This window comes from Gopherus flavomarginatus, chromosome 1, assembly GCF_025201925.1.
Source record: "Gopherus flavomarginatus isolate rGopFla2 chromosome 1, rGopFla2.mat.asm, whole genome shotgun sequence".
Taxonomy (NCBI): Eukaryota; Metazoa; Chordata; order Testudines; family Testudinidae; genus Gopherus; species Gopherus flavomarginatus.
In genome coordinates, this window is record NC_066617.1 from 272610205 (window position 1) to 272630682 (window position 20478).

Consider the following 20478-nt stretch of genomic DNA (forward strand, 5'->3'; position numbering starts at 1 on the left):
TACCTTTAGGGAATCAAAGCAGGCAATAACTCTTCCATTTTCAATCTGGCAACTTTTGGGGGGATGTGCAAATTTGCATTCCTCATCAGAACGCGAACAAGTTCCTCTCTGAAATTGTCGGCACACTTCTAATGTCAGCCATTTTGTATCTCTTACAGGAGTAACATTCAAAGCCATGATGAAAAACTGATTTAGGTTTTGTGAATAACTATTAAGTGAATTATGCCAAGGCAATCTACAACAAATCCGAAAACTATAGTTGAGAGAAGCTCTGTGCTTTTTTTCTATTGGAAATGAAGTAATAAATTGCTTAATGGAGCCCAATACACACAAAGCAGAATGAGCAAACACAATTTATCAGCAAGCAGTCACTCATCAATCAATATGTCCCACTTGTAGACTTTTGGCCGCAAAAAAATCATGCTCAGTAGCATCTCTGGCTGTAAAATATCTGAGTCTCTTGATCGGATCACTGACACAACCGTTTTAAATAAAGTTACTTCAGTGCAATGGCACTCCTCGATATAATATTAATTCTTTGCAGGCCGCTTGCTGGTATTGATTACACAGGAAAAGCAATGCAGTCAGCTTATTCACGTCCTGGCAGTAATTCTTTCTTCAGCTTTTTTAATATGGAAGCCAGTTTCACATCAACTAATTGGCAAACCAAGACAGTTGAGGTTTCTTCTGTGACATATAAGGTCAGGGCGATGTCTAGCTGGCAGAGATAATATTTTGAAAACACATTCAGGCGTCGCAATCCTCTCTCATAAAAGTGACTTCACAAAGGCACTTTTTAATAATTGACCTGACAAAACAAATAAAATATCAGTTTATACTCAACCTTTTAAAAATCAACATTTTGAAAAACAATCACCACTTTTTTTTTATCATGGACACTGAAAATGTGCAGTTAATGCAGTAAACTAGTGCAGACTTAAATTTAAACAATATTAAAAATCAGCCTCTTTCATGAAGTTATTCATGATAAGGGAATAACCAATTGAAACAGGTATTGCAGCAATATTCTAGGCAACAATCCAAAAATTGGGAATGACTCAAACAGATGAATGTTGAAGATAAAATAATTAGGCATGCTGCTTCTGAAATAATTCAATCTAATGTGCTTAGATTCCAAAATAATGTATTAGAGCCACAGTTTCCAATTAATTTATCAGTTAGTCTTTTAGATTGCATTATTGAGTATTGTAAACAGCTACTTATTATTTGTTCTGTTTATAAAAAATGAAGATGGTAGAATTTTGTATGAATTTGTCTCTTGGGAAAAAAAGAGATTTTGTCTTTATAACAGGAAAACCTGTTTCTAATAGAAAGAATGTTAACTGATTTTTTAAAACTACAGACCATTTCTAAAAGGTTTCATGTAAGGCTGCAGTAAGCTTCTAATTGTTTAAATGTTCTCTAAGCATTTAACTTTTATTGTGAACCTAAATTGCTTCTCAATTAAAATGTATTCATGGTTGTTGTTTTTTATAAAGTATAATTGAAGGCCAAAAAGTTTGACACAAATATACATAACAATACATTTTTACAAAATTAAGCTTTAACTGTAGACAAGATGACTGTACACATGATTTCTGCTCTAACTATGCTTTAAAAACATACAAACTTGGTTGAATAATTAAGTGTTTTATGCAGATTCTACCAGAGCAAAGAAGTGATTACTTTTATTGAATAATGAAGCTATTTTGTAGAATAGCTAAGTAGAATCCAGAGTCATTTTCTATTAAAAGTACATTGAGAAAAAAATTCATATTTTATAGTACACAGTTCTATAAGAAGCTCCATCCATGCTTATAAAAAACTGTGTATTATATGACAATATTTAATAGTGTATATTATAATGTAATTAAACACAGCATTACAGTGCATATATACAAGAGGGTATAGTTAAGGTTACACATGCAAACTTAACTTTGGTATTTCCTGACTTTGACTGCCTAACTAATATTGACCAACATTTTTAAAAATGTCTAAAGTTTGGCTTCTAAATCCATATTTAGGCAACTAAGTAAGTGTCCTGATTTTCAAAAGTACGGAGCATCCAAGCAGCTTCTACTGACACAGACTCAGGTGGGACTTAGAATGTGGAACAACTTGGTGAAGGGGTATTTGGAGGAGAAACTGCCCTTTGTAAGAAGGACAGGGGAAGAGTTGTTTGGGAAGCTGGGGGTTGTGGGGGAAGTGAAAGACAGAGGAAGATTCATAAACTAAAAGATTCCAACGCCAGAGGACATCATTGTGATCATCTAGCCTGACTTCCTATATGACACAGGCCATAGAACTTCCCTCAAATATTCCTAAGCAAAGCAGATCTTTTAGAAAAACATCCGATCTTGATTTAAAAATTGCCAATGATGCAGAATGCACCATAACCTTTGGTAAATTGTTCCAATGGTTAATTATCCTCACTGTCAAAAAAAAAATACACCCTATTTCCAGTCTAAATTTGTCTAGCTTCAAATTCCAGCCAGTAGATCCTGTCACACCTTTCTCTGATAGATTGACGAACTCATTATTAAATATCTGTTCCTCATGTAATCAAAGTCATCCTTTAATTTTCTCTTTGTTAAACTAAATAGAACGAGCTGTTTGAGTTTATCACTATAAGGCAGGTTTTCTAATCCTTTACCCATTGTTGTGGCTCTTCTCTGAACCCTCTGCAAGATATCAGCATTCTTGAACTGTGGCATGAGAACTGGACATACTATTCCAGCAGCAGTCGCACCAGCACCACATACAGAGGTAAAATAAACTCTCTACTCCTGCTCAAGATTCACTTATTTACACATCCTAGGATCATATTAGCTCTTTTGGTCCCAGCATCACACTGGGAGCTCATGTTCAGCTGATTAATCACCACAACTGCCAAATCTCTTTCAGAGTCACTCAGTCTCTCAGAAGAGAGTTCCCCATTCTGTAAGTATGCCTACATTCTTTGTTCCCAGATGTATACATTTACACTTAGCCATATTAAAATGCTTATTGTTTGCTTGTGCTCAGTTTACCAAGTGATCCAGATCTCTCTGAATCAGTGATCCGTATTCTTCATTATTTACCACTTTCCCAATTTTTGTGTCATCTTCAAACTTTATCAGTGATGATTTTGTGTTTTCTTTCAGGTCACTGGTAACAATTTTAAAAAGCACAGAGCCAAGAACCAATCCCCATGGAACCGCACTGGGAACACACCCACTTCATGATGATTCCTCATTTATAATTATATTTGAAGACCTATCAGTTAGTCAGCTTTTAATCCATTCAGTGTGTGCCATGTTAATATTATATCATTCTAGATTTTTAAATCAAACTGTCATGTGGTACCGACTCAAATGACTTACAGAAGTCTGAGTATACTTCATCAACACTATTAGCTTCATCAACCAAACTAGTAAACTTAAAAAAAAGATATTAAGTTAGTTTGACAGGATGTATTTTCCATATCACTCTCCTTTAACTCAGTCTCTCTATTATCTTTGCCCAGAATTGATGTCAGTCTGAAGGGCCTATAATTGCACCAGTAATCTAGTTTACTCTTTTAAAATAGTGGCATAACATTAGCTTTCTTATGGTCTTCTGGAAATTTCCCAGTGCTCCAAAACTTATTAAAAATCAGCTTTAATGGTCCACCAAGCTTCTCAGCCAGCTCTTTTAAAAAACTCTTGGATACAAGTTATCAGGACCTGCTGATTTTAAAATGCCTAAACTTTAGCGGCTGCTTTTTTAACATTATCCTGAGATGCTGATGGAATGGACAGAGTGTTATAATATATGACATGACTAGGTCATCTGTTTTCTTCCCTAAATACAGAACAAAAATATTTATTGAACACTTCTGCCACTTGTGCATTATTACTGATAATGCTACCATTTCCCCATATGAATGAACTAATACCATTGTTAAGATTATGTTCCTAATACACTTATTTCTGCTGGCCATAGAGTTCTCCTATGTGATAATTCCCTTATCAATTTTCTATAATTCATATATTCTGATTTATATACGTAACTCTAAACTTCCCATTTCTTCCATTTGTTAGACATTTAAATTTATTTATTTTACAGCTGCCTTCACTTCCCCTCTAAATCAGGTCACTTCTTTAATCAGTATGGCCTTCTTCCTTGATTGTGGCGTTTTGGGTATCTAATTAAGCAAGGATCGGCAGTCTTTAGCACGCGACTCACCAGGGTAAGCCCCCTGGCAGGCTGGGCCAGTTTGTTTACCTGCTGCATCCGCAGGTTCGGCCGATCGCGGCTCCCACTGGCCACAGTTCGTCACTCCAGGCCAATGGGGGTGGCGGGAAGCGGCGGACAGCACATCCCTCAGCCCGTGCTGCTTCCCGCCGCCCCCATTGGCCTGGAATGGCAAACTGCGGCCAGTGGGAGCTGCGATCAGCCAAACCTGCAGATGCGGCAGGTAAACAAACTGGCCCAGCCCACCCGGGTGCTTATCCTGGCGGGCTGTGCCCCAAAGGTTGCCAATCCCTGTAATAAAGTATTCTTAAATGATTTCCAACTATTATTCACATTTTTCTGATTAAATTCTTCCTCCCAGCTGATCTGGCTCAAGATTGTTTTCAGCTTTGTGAAAATAGCCCTTTTAAAGCATCAAGTATATATATCACTGATCTGGATTTTATTCAGTTTGCACATTATAAATATAATCAAGTCATGATTTGTATCTAAGTTACCAATAATTTTTACTTCTATGTTCAGTTCCTTTTTATCTGTCAAGATGAAAAAATAACTAACAGAAAATGTGGAAATGGTAGAAGTGTTAAATGAATTTTTTTGTTTCAGTTTTCACCAAAAAGGTTAGCAACTGGATGTGTAACACAGTGAATGCCAGTGAAAATAAAGTAGGATCAGAGGCTAAAATAGGGAAACAAGTTAAAAATTACTTAGACAAGATAGATGTCTTCAAGTCACCACGGCCTTATGAAATGCATCCTAGAATACTCAAGGAGCTGACTGAGGAGATATCTGAGCCATTAGCAATTATCTCTGAAAAGTCATGGAAGATAGGAGAGATTCCAGAAGACTGGAAAAGGCAAATATAGTGCCCCTCTGTAAAAAGGGAAATAAGGACAACCCGGGGAATTACAGACCAGTCAGCTTAACTTCAGTGCCTATAAAGATAATAGAGCAAATAATTAAGCAATCAATTTGCAAACACCTAAAAGATAATAAGGTGATAAATAACAGTCGGCATGGATTTGTCAAGAACAACTCTTGTCAAACCAACCTAATATCACTTTCTTTGACAGGGTAATAAGCCTTGTGGAGGGGAGGGAGGGGGAGAAGAGGTAGATGTGATATATCATGACTTTAGTAAGGCTTTTGATACTGTCTCACATGATCTTCTCATAAACAAACCAGGGAAATACAAGCTAGATGGAGCTACTATAAGGTGGGTGCATAACTGATTGGAAAACCATTCCCAAAGAAGTTATCAGTGGTTCACAGTTATACTGGAAGGGCCTATCGAGTGGAGTCCTGCCAGGATGAGTTCTGGGTCTAGTTCTATTCAATATCTTCATCAATGATTTAGATAATGGCATAGAGAGTACCCATACAAGGTATGAGGAGGGGTTGCAAGTGCTTTGGAGGATAGGATTAAAATTCAAAATTATCTGGACAAGCTAGAGAAATGGTCTGAAGTAAATAGGACGAAATTCAGTAAAGACAAATGCAAAAGTACTCCACTTAGGAAGGAATAATCAGTTGCACACATATAAAATGGGAAGTGACTGCTTAAGAAGGAGTTCTGCAGAAAGGAATCTGGGGGTCTAAGTGGTTCACAAGCTAAACAGGAGTCAACAGCGTAATATCGTTGCAAAAAACATCATCATCATTCTGGGATGTATTAGCAGGAGTGTTGTAAGCAAGACACAAGAAGTAATTCTTCCATTGTATTCCACGCTGATTAGGTCTCAACTGAAGTCTTGTGTCCAGTTCTGGGCATCACATTTCAGGAAAGATGTGAACAAATTGGAGAAAGTCCAGAAAAGAGCAACAGCAACAAAAATTAAAGGTCTAGAAAACATGACCTATGAGGGAAGATTGAAAAAATGTTGTTTGTTTAGTCTAGAGAAGACAAGACTGAGGCCTGGGCTACACTAGTGGGGCGGGGGGGCGGTTTCGATCTAAGATACTTAACTTCGACTACGCTATTTGCGTAGCTGAAGTCGAAGTATCTTACTTCAACTTACCTGGCAGTCCTCACGGTGGCAAGTCGACTACCGCAGCTCCCCCGTCAACTCTGCTTACTCCTCCTGCCAAAGTGGAGTACAGGCGTCAATTCGGGGATTGATTTATCGCATCTAGATTAGATGCGATAAATCGATCCCCAATACATCGAACACTACCCGCCGATCTGGCGGGTAGTATAGACGTACCCTGAGAGGGGACATGATAACAGTTTTCAAGTACATAAAAGATTGTTACAAGGAAGAGAGAGAAAAATTATCCTCCTTAACCCTTGAGGATAGGACAAGAAGCAATGGGCTTAAATTGCAGCAAGGACAGTTTAGGTTGAACATTAAGAATCGTTCTGTCAGGGCGGTTAAGCACTGAAATAAATTGCCCAGGGAGGCTGCGGAATCTCCATCATTAGCAATTTTTAAGAGCAGATTAGACAAACACCTGTCAGTGATGGTCCAGATTCTAGATAATACTTAGTTCTGCCCTGAGTGCAGGGGACTGAACTAAATGACCTCTTGAGGTCCTGTCCAGTCCTATGATTCTAAGATTCTATTAAGTCTAACATAGAATTCTCCTGAGTTGGATACAGGTAGGAAATAGTCATCTATAATATATAGAAATTCCAAGGATGTTGAAGCATGAGACCTCCAGTATATGTCACTGTCACACTGTCCAAGATCACACAGCTTTTTTCCCTATACATTATAAATAGGTCCAATGAGATTTGATGGTCTGTAGCAGACACAACTAATATCCCATCTTGTGCTCTACCTGTTAGGACCTTGATCCATAAACATTCAGGATCATTTTCTTCTGAGTTATCAGTGACTCGGAAACAAGTAATGCCATTTTTGACATAGTGTCATTCCCTCTCCTCTTTTTGCCCACTCAATCCTTCCATAATAGGTTTTAAGCACTGATTTTAAAATTCAAATCATGGGAATCACCACACCAGATTTCAGCAATACCAACTAGATTAAATTTATGCTCATAAATCTGCAATTCCAAATCCTCTTGTTTGTAACCCAGGCTCCTAGCATTGGTGTATAGGCAATTAAAGACTTGAGGAAGAGAAGAGTTTAAGTAGTTTGGGCCGACTTGGGGTATGTCTACACTACAAACTTAAATTGACATATATTAGGTCAACTTATAGCCACCACGGTAATTACTGTGGTGGTGTACGTTCACACTACCTTCCTCGGGTTGGTGTGTCCTCACCAGGAGTGCTTCCACCAACCTAAGAGGGGCAGTGTGGGAAGCTGAAAGCCTGGTCTCTCAGCTCTGCTGGCAGCTCCCTGCTGGGAGCCCAGCTGCCCCAATGGGCTGCCCGCCCCACCTCCCCATTCCCTGCCAGGAGCAGGAGGGAAGACACCCAGGGCTTCTTGCCTCCCTGTTCCCCACCAGGAGCACAGTCCAGGCTTCTCTCCCTGGCTCCCAGTGGGGATCAGGGTCCAGTCACCTGGGTTTGTGACCTCCCACTGGGAGCAGGGTCCAGCCGCTTAGGCTTCTCACTGCAACTGCCAGCTGGAAAACAGGGCCAGCCACCCAGGCTTCTTGCCTTTGCTCCCAGGTGGGAGCGGGTTCCAACTTCCCAGCTCTCCAGAGGAGCAGGGGGCAGCTGGACTCTAGACGCCTGGCTTTCTTGTTCGCAGGAGCTGTAAAATTTGACAAGAGAGCTAATAGCCAATGTAACACAGTGTCTACACAGACACTGCACTGCCCTAACTACACTGACATAAGCCCTATGCCTCTTGTGGAAGTGGAATTATGTTGGAGTCATAGGGCACTTAAATCAGCGGGACAAGGCTGTCGTGTGTACACTGATATAATTAGGTTGACATAAGTGGCCTTACATCGACCTGTGCAGTGTAAACAGAGCCTGGGGTATTTGAGGGAAGGGAAGAAAGTCACACAACTTTGGAAGACAGGAATTGGATAAGGAGTGAGACAAGAGATTGTGGAGGAAGAAGAAGGAAGGAAGGAGACAAAGGAAAGAAAGGGAGAAGCAGAGGGTTTGGAAGAAAGTAGGAGAGAAGCAGCATATGGGGAGAATTGAGAGAGAGAATTTTGGCAGAAAGGGAGGACCGAGTGAAAGTTTGAGGGAGAAGTAGGAAAATCCAGGAGGTTTGGTGGAGAGGCAGAAGTGAGTGAGGGCAAAGAAACAAAGGATATATGGAAAGGGATAAGGCCGACAGATTGCGGAATTCACACGTGCACTGCAACCACAAGTTTCTTCCTCATGGTGTACCGTTTGTGAAGAGGTTCTCCCAACAGGTGAAGTGTGGCCTCTGAAACCCCTAGAAGAGCTCCCAGTTCAGGGACTACTATTAGTTCGTTGAGGATGGGAGAGGGTACATGGCTGGGGCAGTCCTGTGCTCTGGCTATTCCCCAACTGCAATGCCCACAGGTGAACTTGAGTGGCCAGACACAAGAAGGAAGCTAACCAAAGTAGTATAATCATCACCAATGGAGAACTCCATGGGGCTGGGACACTGTGGTTTTGTAGGGGAGGGTCTTTGTTTCTTCCCAAATTTGAGGGCAAAATTACTTCACTGCCTGCAATTTCCATTACAATCACTGTATCCTTTACTTGTAACACACCAAACACACACACACACACCCCATAATATAAATGTTAAACAAACAATAATACCCATTCACTGACATTCAAAATATGAAATCATGGCAGTGAAGTTGCAGACATGATAAAGATAAGGAATCCACATTATTTCAAGGTTCATCCTGCTTTTATTGTTGTTTACTTCATTTTGGGTCCATCTCATGCCTTTGGGTTTTGTGGGATTGAAGATATAACCACACAACCAAAATATGCCCATAAACATAGGTTGCCACAGAGTAATGAAATAAACCCATGGAAGTTAAACTGTAGACACTAAATAATTTAGCCTTGTGCCACCCCTTGAAATGTTATCCCCATTAGGCAGGATGGAAAAACCGAGGCACGGAGGAGATAAATGCTTTGCCCAAGATCACTCAGGAAGTCTGTGGCAGAGCTTGTATTAGATCCTAGACATTTTGACTTTCCAATGCTATGTTTTAAACCTCAAGGCCTTCCCTCCCTCCTCAAGGTAGGTACACATTATTGCTTTTCGATAATGTATTTAATTTAGGATTTTTCCTTTATATTTTAAATAAAGAAAATGAACTTTTTAAATGAAAAAAGCAGAGATGTTTAATTAGTAACTCCCCCAAAGTTCTAACTATGAGAAGAGCTGAGCAACTAAATTCAATGAGTTGCAGGTATTCAACATAACACAGGATCAGGCCTTACACTTGTAGATTAACAGGCCTTGGTAGAGCTCTTAGCTGGAATGTACAAGCTTTTTTAAGCACTTCTCTATTTACACTGTCAAGCTAAATATAAAATATGAGCTCCTTTGGCCCAACAGCTTTGCTGTATCAAAGTGACAGCCCTGAGCAACGAAAAAGCTGAGGCTTCATAGATATGCTGTGCTTGTGCTTCAGTAGCAGTGGTCATGAGTAAATTCTGTTGGCCTGGTTGTCAACTAAGGACCTGATCCTTAAACTGATATGCACAATTAATAGCCCCCAGCACAGGAGGATCCCATAGTCCCAGCATAGGTCATCAATGGAAACATTGGTTTCAAAATTAAAACAATTTTCCAGTTATGCTTAGAGCACTAAGAAATAAAACAGTATTAGTTAGTTCTATCCCACCCAGCCCTCAGCATTATAATCACACCTAAACTGTTCCATACCAAATGTCAACAGTAGGGCTTGATTCACAACTACCTTGTACCTTGGTAGTCATTTACAACTGAGGAAAATGGTGCCACAATAGCATTTTACACCTGTTTTGCACAGATGTAGATGACTACACAAGGTGCAAGGCAGGGGAGATACAGGCCCTAAATCTAATTCCAACTGGAATGAATGAATGGCTACAAAACACATGCCCAGCAAGGACCTTAGAATTCCTGTCTGCACTAGCATGTTCTTTTCCAGTAGAAAGAAATGCCCATTCTGAACAACTGCAGATTCATTTATTTAATATTTATATTACAGTGCCAAACAAAGGCCCAAATCAGCACTGAGATCTTAGTATCCTAGGTGCTTTACAAACATATTACATACAAAAAAATATATTTAAAAAACCATTAGGTTCCAAAGTAAAGTAATTCAAATGTTCGGAAATGCCAGAATTAAGGTTGCCCATGAAACCTCATAAAAAATGCCTACATTACAAATACTACAGTGGCAATGCTGCAGATACACTATGTGTAGCATTGTCATATAGACACTTAGTATAGCGATGGAAGGGTTTTTTCCATCATTGTAGTAAATCCACTCCCTCAAGAAGTGGCAGCTGCATCTACAGTAGGGTTGCAGCCCCCTTGTGCACAACTTATGTACCATGATACAATTTTAATTACATGGTTACATTATTTTATCCACGGGGATCCTGCCACATTTGCTTATTTGAGTGCTTTTGACTTTGTAACCGTTAAGTTCTTTTAATGTAGTTTTTTTGTATGTAATTTCCTACATTTTTAAAAAAGCAAACTGAAAAAACAAATACTATCATATGGAACGGTACTGATTCCTACCTGGGTCATTAGCAGAGTTGGAACCTATAGACCCACAGCACAGACCTCTGCAACTTGAATCAACAGACTAACTGGTAGCAGTAATTACTCTCTGAGTGTACTAGTCCAGGGGTCAGCAACCCCTGGCACACGACTCGCCAGGGTAAGCACCCTGGCGGGCCAAGCCAGTTTGTTTACCTGCCACGTCGGCAGGTTTGGCCGATCACGGCTCTCACTGGCTGCAGTTCGCCGTCCCAGGCCAATGGGGATGACAGGAAGCGCCACGGGCCGAGGGACGTACTGGCCGCGGCTTCCCGCCACCACCATTGGCCCAGGACGGCAAACCGCGGCCAGTGGGAGCAGCGATCGGCCAAACCTGCCGACGCGGCAGGTAAACAAACTGTCCTGGCCCGCCAAGGTGCTTACCCTGGCAAGCAGCGTGCTAGAGGTTGCTGATCCCTGGACTAGTCATTAGAGGGGGATGAGATGCAAACTCTGGCAATGGGTTTCACTGCCATTTACTAGACTTGATGACATTTTATGGCCTGTGATACACAGGAGGTCAGAATAAATGATCTAATCATCCTTCTGGCCTTATTTTAGCCTGCAGAGGAACGCTGGATCTCAGGAATTGAGGATCTGGAGGTGAGTGTGCATTATTGTTAAAGACCCTTCTTCTCTGAGCATATCTCCCCATCCCAGCCAGCTACTATACCTCTCCGCATCAGGGAAGATACCTTCCTACTCTTCCGTGTTGCCTGGGCAACATCAGAGGGCGCAGTGAGAGCAAAGAAGAGACTATCCCCACTGACAGTTCCTGTGTTGGTGCCACAGCAACCCCTAGCATCAGGGAGCAGCGACTGCAGGGAAAGTCTCGCTCAGAACTTGCAGCCCTGGGCAGCAGCACACTCAGTGCAGACAGCATTGGAGAACTTAGCTGTCAAACTTAACAAACCTCAGCAAATTCTGAAAGGTGATTTCAGAGGCGAATAACCTCGGCTAAACGTAGATGGATTTTCACGGGGACAACATAAAGCATGCATCTGACCCCAGGTGTCCCTCTTGCCAAATTTCAAACTTGAAGGTGCTAGAAACCATTTTTACTGAAACTTTTAATGGAAAGTTTTAGCCCAAATAGTTTAAAGTTTGTCAGAGCTATAAGCACCTGAAAACAGGGTCTTGCAATAGAAAGTTTCAGGCAACCCTGACTATAGGCATCACTTAACAGCACTGCCTACAAATCTGAGAACACGACAGCATCCCTACCTTGAAGAGCTTACAGCCAGAACAAACAAATAGATGAAAACTTAAGATCCTATGTTGTTGTGAGCCTTGATATTCAGTGAGCTCTAGGGGCTTGCTTAGGGAAAGGCACATTACTCTTAAATTTGACATTCTCTTCAATCTACAGTTAAGAGTAATTTGCTGAAGCAGTGGCTCCTGCTAGAGACAACAGGATAAACACAGGCAGCAGAATCTCTCTCAGAAGTCCTAGGATAATCCTAGAGACTCAGACATGGTGAGTCTGTAGCTAATGTGTACATTCCTACAGGTGCCTCCCCAGACTACTGAACAGTAGTCTAAATATTGGGAAATTTGATGGTGCATGGTCCTTCCTGAATACTTTGTCAAAGCATTACTACTGGTATTTGGTCTTTAGGGAGGAATCTTGTTCCATTCAGCCTCTAATTCTGCACAACGTGTTTCAAGTAAGAGATCCCAAGTTCAACTGTTTTAGGAAGATGAAGTGGAGGCTTTTTCCTTGAATCACTGGTGGTATATTATCAGTTATATATTAACACACACAGAACCTCAGTTGTGAAACAGTTAGGGATGCTACATATAAATGTACCTGACCCCAAAAAACAAAACATGGAAAGTTAAGCCCCTTAATGGTACATGCCCTCTACTCCTCCACTCACAAGCAACACTTTACCAAACCCCTGCACTGTACAAACCAGGCACTGCAACCTTTACTCTGCACCCCTTTCACACTTTTGCACACACACTTTTACCAAACTGTTTTCCCCTCACCACAAGTAGTTGTGGCCATTTGGTGTAGTAGTAGGTTGTTTCAAGCGAGGTAGATTGGTAACGATGTGTGCAGAAAAAGGATTAAAGGAGATGATGGAAAGCTAGTGCAGAAATAAAAAGTTTGATATTGTGATCCGTCCAAAGCCACTATTATGACTAAAACCCATATAGCAGGAACACAGTAATGTTTCAGAATACACATAGGCTGAACACTTTTTCCAGCATGCTTCTAATTACTAGGGCTATCTTGTTTGTAACAATTCCTCAGTAAAACAAACACTCTTACATATACAACAGAAGTGTTAATGTAGTATAATAAAAGCACTAATAAAATAAGATCATAGAAGGTTGTGGGGGCTGTGTGCTGAGCCAAGAGGCCTGGTTGAGGCTCTAGCCTGCAATCCTTTGATCCACAATCCCTTTAGGTTCCTTGGAGAAGGAGGAGGACCTAACTCAGGGAAAATAGTGGTTTAAAAAGCCAGCTCCTAAGCAACGAGAGGAGCTAGCGAACAGTAGGGTGACCAGATGTCCCGATTTTATAGGGACAGTCCTACTATTTGGGGCTTTGTCTTATACAGGCACCTATTACCCCCTACCCTCATCCTGATTTTTCACACCTGCTATCTGGTCACCCTAGAGAACAGGGGATTTTTACCATGGAGTTTAGAGAGGAAGTGCAAGAGGCAGATATGCCTAATCAACATACTCCAAACTTAGGCTACTAGCCTCCCATCCCCATGTTCCCCCCAAAAAACAAACAAAAAACAAACAGTAAAAATAATGCAGGCAGAAGTCCAGCAACAGAGTGGAGGCTATCCAGCTTATTTCATATAGTGGAAGCAGCCCATTACCCTCAGAGAGACAGTATGGGCTCTTGAGACTGGAGTGGCTGAACTAGAAGAGTTAAGGCGGGGAGAGAGAGAGAGAGAGACGAGACTTTCAGGGACACAATACAGCGATTCCATCCCCAATCTGATGACCTTTGTGCTATTGAGGAGGATGAAAGTCTGGGGGAAGGAGGTGTCATGGTATGCTCTTGCACTGAGGATACCCCTCTAGGGAACCCTGTTATTAGGAAGAGCCAGGTAATAATTTAATTACTATTAGAAAAATAGTTGGGTTTACAATGACTGTGAGAACTGTATGGTAAACTGCCTGCTAGGGACGGAGGATGAAGATCTCGCAAGACATCTAGATGGATTTGCATGCAATACTGGGAAGGAGTCAGTGGTCATGGTACATGTAGGTACCCATGACATAGGAACAGATAGGAGAGAGGTCCCAGAGGTAAAATTTAGACTACTAGGTAAGAGATTAATGTTCAGAACCTCCATGGTAGTATTCTCCAGAATGATTCCAGTTTCATGTGCAGGATCAAGAACTGCAAGGTCTCAATGCGTGGATGAGACAATGGTGTAGGGAGCAGAGTTTTATGTTTATTAGGAATTACCTATTATATTTTATTTTTCACACCAGCAGTTTGGTTCTGTTTTGGTTTAGATGGAGCTCATCCTTCCTATATAGGCTCCTCCTTCCCCTTTGCCAGGGGTTGACGTTTTGGGAAAGGAGGAGCCTATTCAGGAAGGATGAGCTCCACCTAAACAAAAAATTGAACCAAACTGCTGGTGTGTAAAATTAAAAAGGTTGTAGAGAATTTTTTAAACTAAGGGCTGGGGGAAAGATGATAGGTGTGGAGGAGCACATGGTTTGGGCAGAGACATCCCTTAGGGATGAATTTATTAATGAATAAACTCTATATGGTAGTAAAGAGGATAGGAAAGAAGTTGGAAAAGGACTGGTAGTGAGGAACAGTCAAATATAAAACAGTCCAATTTAAATATAATAGATAAAGGCAAGCAACTAATTATTGACAAAATGTACAAGTGTTTTTAGACTTCTGGCATTTGTATATATACTAAGATGGGACAACTAGAGTCCTAGCTTTAAATGAGGATATTGATATAATAGGCATCACAGACACTTTGTAGAATGAGGATAACCAATGGGAGGTGGTAATACCAGGGTACAAAATATATAGGAATGACAGAGTAGGTTACATTGGTGGGGGAGTACCACTATATGTGAAAGAGCATAAAGTCAAATAAAGTAAAACTCTTCAATGAATCAAGTTGTACTACAGAATCTTTATGCTGAGAAATTCCACCTTTGAACAATTAGAGCATAGCTGGAGAAACATACTACTGACCATTTGACCAGGATAGTGACAGTGACTGTGAAATACTCTGGGAGATTAGAGAGGCTACAAAGTCAGAAAACACAATAATAATGGGGGTTTTCAACTATTCTCATACTGACAGGGTATTTGTCACCTCGGGGAGGGGAGGGGTGTAGAGATAAAATTTCTATACACATTAAATGACTGCTTCATGGAGCAACTTGTCCTGTCATCCACATGGGGAGAGACAATTTCTGATTTAGCCCTAAGTAGAACATAGAAGCTGGTCCAAGAAGAGAATATAGTTGAACTGCTTGGTAACAGCAATCATAATGTAATTAAATGTAACATCCAGGGGGCCAGGGGGAAGGGGAGAGGGAAATGAAGAAACTCACTAGAATAGCATTTAACTTCAAAAAGGGAAACAACACAAAAATGAGGAAGCTAGTTAAATGGAATTTAAAAGGGACAGTTACAAGGGTGAAATGCCTGCAAACTGCATGGAGACGATTTTAAAACACCATAATACAGGCTGAAACTAAATATATTCCAAAGGTAAACAAACAGTAAGAGTACCTAAAAAAAATGCCACTCTATACATAAATACATAGTTTGTCCAAACCTTGAATACTCTGTGCAGTTCTGGTCCTCTCATCTCAAAAAAGATAATTAGAATTGGAAAAGGTACAGAGATGGGCAATGAAAATTATTAGAAGCATGGAAGAGCTTCCATACGAGGAAAGATAAGTAAGACTGGGACTGTTCAGTTTAGAAAAAAGACAATTAAGGGACAATATGCCAGAAGTCTATAAAATCATGAATGGTATAGTGAAAGTGAATAGGGAAGTGTTCTTTACCCCTTCACATAACACAAGAAGCAGGGGTCATCCAATGAAATTAATAGGCAGCAGGTTTAAAACAAAGAAATACTTCTTCACACAATGCACAGCTAACCTGTGGAACTTGTTGCCATGGGATGTTGTGAAGGGTTCAAAAAAAGAATTAAATAAATTCATGGAGGATCAATAACTAGCTGTTAGTCAAGATGGTCACAGATGTAACCCCACACTCCAAGGGTCCCTAAACCTTCAACTGCCAGAAGCTGGGATTAGATGACATAGGATGAACCACTGCAAAATCACTGTTCTGTTCAATCCCTCTGAAGCAACTGGCAGTGACACTGCTAGAAGACAGGATACTAGGGCCAGATGGACCATTGGTCTGATCTAGTATGGCCATTCTTATGTTATGTTCTTATGCTTACTTGTGCACACAACAGGCAGAATATGACAGAGGGACTGTTTGCTGTATTTACTGCTGTAACTTGCCAGACAGATTCCCTAAATAAATCTGATATGCCTAGCTGGAATTCCCTAAGTAAATCTGAACCAGGAAACAAACAACTATTGGCTGTGACCTCTCACAAATAAGTAGAACCTATACAACAACGCTTGGTCAAGATTTACTTTTTAAAGGAAACTTTAAAGGACACCTTTTCTTAGTGAACATTAGATTTTTGTTTGTAGCTGCATGGCTAATTTTCATTTCAAACCCAGTTAAATCTTTATATTAATTTCACTAGTATAAAGTCCCTGGGATGGATGGTTCAGACTTGTATTTATCAATGTGACCTACAAATATCAGTTTCCTTAAATGAGTCATGCCTTCCTTGCCAAGATTACTATTCTGATATGTTGACCCTTTTGCTACTATAACTAAGGTTCAGGTTTTTTACTATGCCCCAAGCTATTTACAGTAGAGCAATGAGCTTATTAAGAAAATCTATTGGGTTTATACTTTAAAGCTGGCTTTATAGTATAACAACACACGCCCGATGTCCTTTGGGGAAAGAGGAAAGAATGTATCTCACCAACTGTGTAATAAGGGGGTTTATAATACCCTGGCATAATTCAAATGAATGTACGCACAACTTATCAAAGCACTTCACTGTATTTCTTTGCTAAAGGACTATGTGTAACAAAGCTTCAGAAAATATTTCAAGAGTCTGCACAGCTGACTTGGAGACTCAAAGATATTTTGCAGCACTGATGTCTTTTACAAGTATTGTTGTTAAAATGGACTCATACTTGTTCCATTTTAGCTACAATTCCGTGCAACATCAGATAATTGTTTTGACTTTTTCCTTCAAATATATATTTACAGTAATTTCCCTTTTACCCCTTTTCTGATTTTGTATCATTCCTCTTTATCACTTCAGGTGTTTTGTTTTTTGGTAAGTTAAAGGAAAGCCAGCTTTTCAGTCACTATGTAGAGGTTTCATCTGTAAAATCCCACACAAGAGTTGTGGAAAATGTTTAATAATCCTTGCCTGAGTCAATTTATCCCTGGGCCTCTCTTGGACACCAATGCTTTGCTTTCAGCGAACTGCCTTGAGTAAATTCCCAAAGGAGGGTACGTTAGGAGGGCCCATGCACATCAAATTACAGAAGTTGGTCATTCTGCTATACTAACAACATACTTTATGTTTTTCAGGAATGTACAAACATTTCTAGAAAAGTGTTCCTAATCAGCCAGATTCTAGAATATGCTCTGACCCTTATATACCACCAGCCTAGCACAGAGGGGCTACAGCAGAGGTGAAAGCAGCCCCACGATGACCCCAACAAAAGCATTTTCCCAACAGCTCTGCTGCCTCCCCAGTTCAGCCCACACTATAGGGGGTTCTCTAGGGAGGGTTGAGGTATAGCTAGAATGCATTGCTCTCTGGCTATTCTTACTCAGAATAATGTCCCCTAAGGAGCTGTTACAAGATGGCACAACGTAGAACAGTCCTTAAACTGCTGTAAGTTTCATCAAGGACCTGCCTCCTACTCCAATTCTATGCCAAGTGCAGCAATGGAGCAATGAGAATCTGTTCCAACAGATCTGTATGACAAATGATGTCATCTCCCTATGAGAGAGTGGGTCAAATTGTGAATTCCATTTTGTATGGTAACATTCATTTTAGTTTATGACATTCATTTTGTGTAACATGCTAAACTCATGTCTAATCTTAGCCAACGCAAGGTTATTATGATGTATTCCAGTAGACTCACCTACTCATTCACCACCACATGCAAGAATACTGGGCTGGAGAGAGAGATAGCAGAATGGCCTCTGCCTAGCCTGAAACACTAACAAGACCTCAGACGTACAGAAGGGATGAGATTAAGTTAGCAGTGGGTGCATGTCAGGACTTTTGTTATTTTGCAAAGTTACATAACTCTCTAGTACTTTTTAAAAGTAAAATGACTGTGGTTAACAAATTCTTTTACTAAGCCCGTGTTTCCTGCTTGCCTCTCATGTTGTCCCAAAAGGTGTCAGACTAGAAGCTGGAGCACCCACAGCTAGATGGAACCCTGAAGGCCTGTGTGCAAGCAATAGGGGATGAGGAACAGGGAGGGGGATCTGAGGCGGCTGGATTGCAGAGTCCTAAATTGTGTGGAAGGACTCAGACAAGAAGTCTGAACCTTGGAGTTTGGAGACCCAGAGTTAGCAACAGGGACTAGACTCAGTCCAGATCCTGCTGGTTTAGAAGCACATGGGATCCAGCAGTTGGGTCCACTTACAACACAGACTGGTGACCTTCTGGAAGGGGGACTGGGCCAAGTTATATCATCCCTCTTGCTTTTGGTTACAAGGAATCATTTTTGTTTTAATTAGAAAAAACTAATCAATAGATTCCACAGCCCCTCACCCTGCCTCTTTGCAAGACCATATAGAGCACACATGCAACTCTCCAACTTGTCCATTCACACTGATGCAGAATGGATGAGCTGATGTTGGATCAAACCCCAAAATGGGATCTATACCAGTCCATCTTCCTATTCATCATCTCGATTTTCAAGGCAAATCCCAGAGGGATATGGCTTACTTTTATATCGAGCACCACCCAGATTATTCTCCCAGCTGAATGTTTCATCTACGTCCTTCACTGGCAATCTTATCACATCGCCAAAGCTTCTGGCAATCAAGTGATCACTGACTAACTCCTTAGTAAACATGGTTTGTAATTCGCTAGTCTTCCATCCTAATAATACGTCTGTATCAAAACAAAACCAGTACGATGGAGATAGTTACTGGGTTCAGCCACAAAATACAGGATCTTAAAAATGTAGGGCTGCCAGAGGCCTCAGGAGGTCATCTAGTCCATCTCCCTGTGCTTAGGCAGGCTTAAGTATACACAGACTATCTCTGACAGGTGTTTGTTGAAGCTGTTCTTAAAAACCTCCAAGAACAGGGATTCCACGGCCTCCCTTGGTAACATGTTCCAGTGCTTAACCATTCTTATAGTTAGAAAGTTTTTCATAATATTAAACTGAAGCTTCTTGCTGTAAACTAAACTGATTATTTCTTGCCCTACCATTAGCAGATGTAGAAAAAAAATTTATAAAACTTATCTTTATAACAACCTTTAACATATTTAAAGACCTATATCCCCCTCTGCCATCTCTTTTCTAAATTTAACGTGTCCAGTTTTTTCCATTTTTCTCGTATGTCGTGTTTTCTAAACCTCTTGTAATTTTTCTTGCTCTCCTCTGGACTTGCTCCAATTTGTTCACATCTTTCTTAAAGCGTGGTACACAAAACTGCTCATTTCTAATCTTGTCCTGCCATTTAATATGGAACAGTTGTTAGTGACCACAAAACCTGAATCCTCCACTCTTCAGCCTTCCTCAGTGCACACGTTTCACTGTCACACAATAAAGATGGCAAAACCATGGTTCACAACTTTCTTGGTGAGTTATCACAGATGTGTAACACAGTGCCATGCTCTCCTCCCCAGATCACTACGGATGACAAGCCAGACAAAGTCGGCAGTAGAGGTTTTATTTCAGGTTACAGGACCTGTTAACACTGGGAACAGGTGCCATCTCTCTGATGATTTAGAGAATCTGTCTGTACTTTTGGTGAAATCTGTCTATGTTCTGTGTTTAGGAACTCTCTCTCTCTTTACCAGACTGCAGCCTCTCTTGTAGATGTGTGGTTCTCTATCTTCTTTATTGTCCTGTTACCATGCTGGACCAGAATTGGAAAAGTGAGTGGCAAAAGAATGACAAAACAGGGTTACTGACCTAAGCACCTGACCACTGAAAGGTAATCAATCTAGACAAAAGACTGGCTCCCAACCAGGAGAACTGGTCAGCCAGGGGAGAGGTCACCTATCAACAAAGTCACCTGGTAGGACTCTGTTGTCACCTGTTCAGGTGAAACAGGGAGTTACCCAACAGAGGGTCTGGAAGGTCACAAAGGGCAGAAGCTTCTTTGGGTACGTCTATACTACCCGCCAAATCGGCAGGTAGTATTCAATCTATCGGGGATCGATTTATCGCGCGTCTCATCTAGACGCGATAAATTGATCAGCAAATCGAAACCTGTACTCCACCTCGGCAGAAGGAGTAAGCAGCGTCAACAGGGGAGCCGCGGCAGTCGACTTGCTGCCGTGAGGACGGCCAGGTAAGTCAAACTAAGATA

The 20478-nt window shown here is 40.9% G+C and overlaps 1 protein-coding gene across 10 annotated transcripts in view; it reads right to left on the reverse strand.

Annotated features, from left to right (window-relative positions):
- MBNL2 (muscleblind like splicing regulator 2) overlaps positions 1 to 20478 on the reverse strand; it is a 172651-nt gene that overhangs the window by 111453 nt on the left and 40720 nt on the right. For 9 of the 10 annotated variants that reach the window (XM_050950190.1, XM_050950233.1, XM_050950214.1 and 6 more), the window contains exon 2: positions 4 to 808. The exons of the other annotated variant lie outside the window; for it this stretch is intronic. In XM_050950190.1, coding sequence (XP_050806147.1) covers positions 4 to 177 — 174 coding nt within the window. In that variant the 5' untranslated portion in view covers positions 178 to 808. The remainder of the gene's footprint in view (positions 1 to 3; positions 809 to 20478) is intronic. 10 annotated transcript variants of the gene reach the window in all.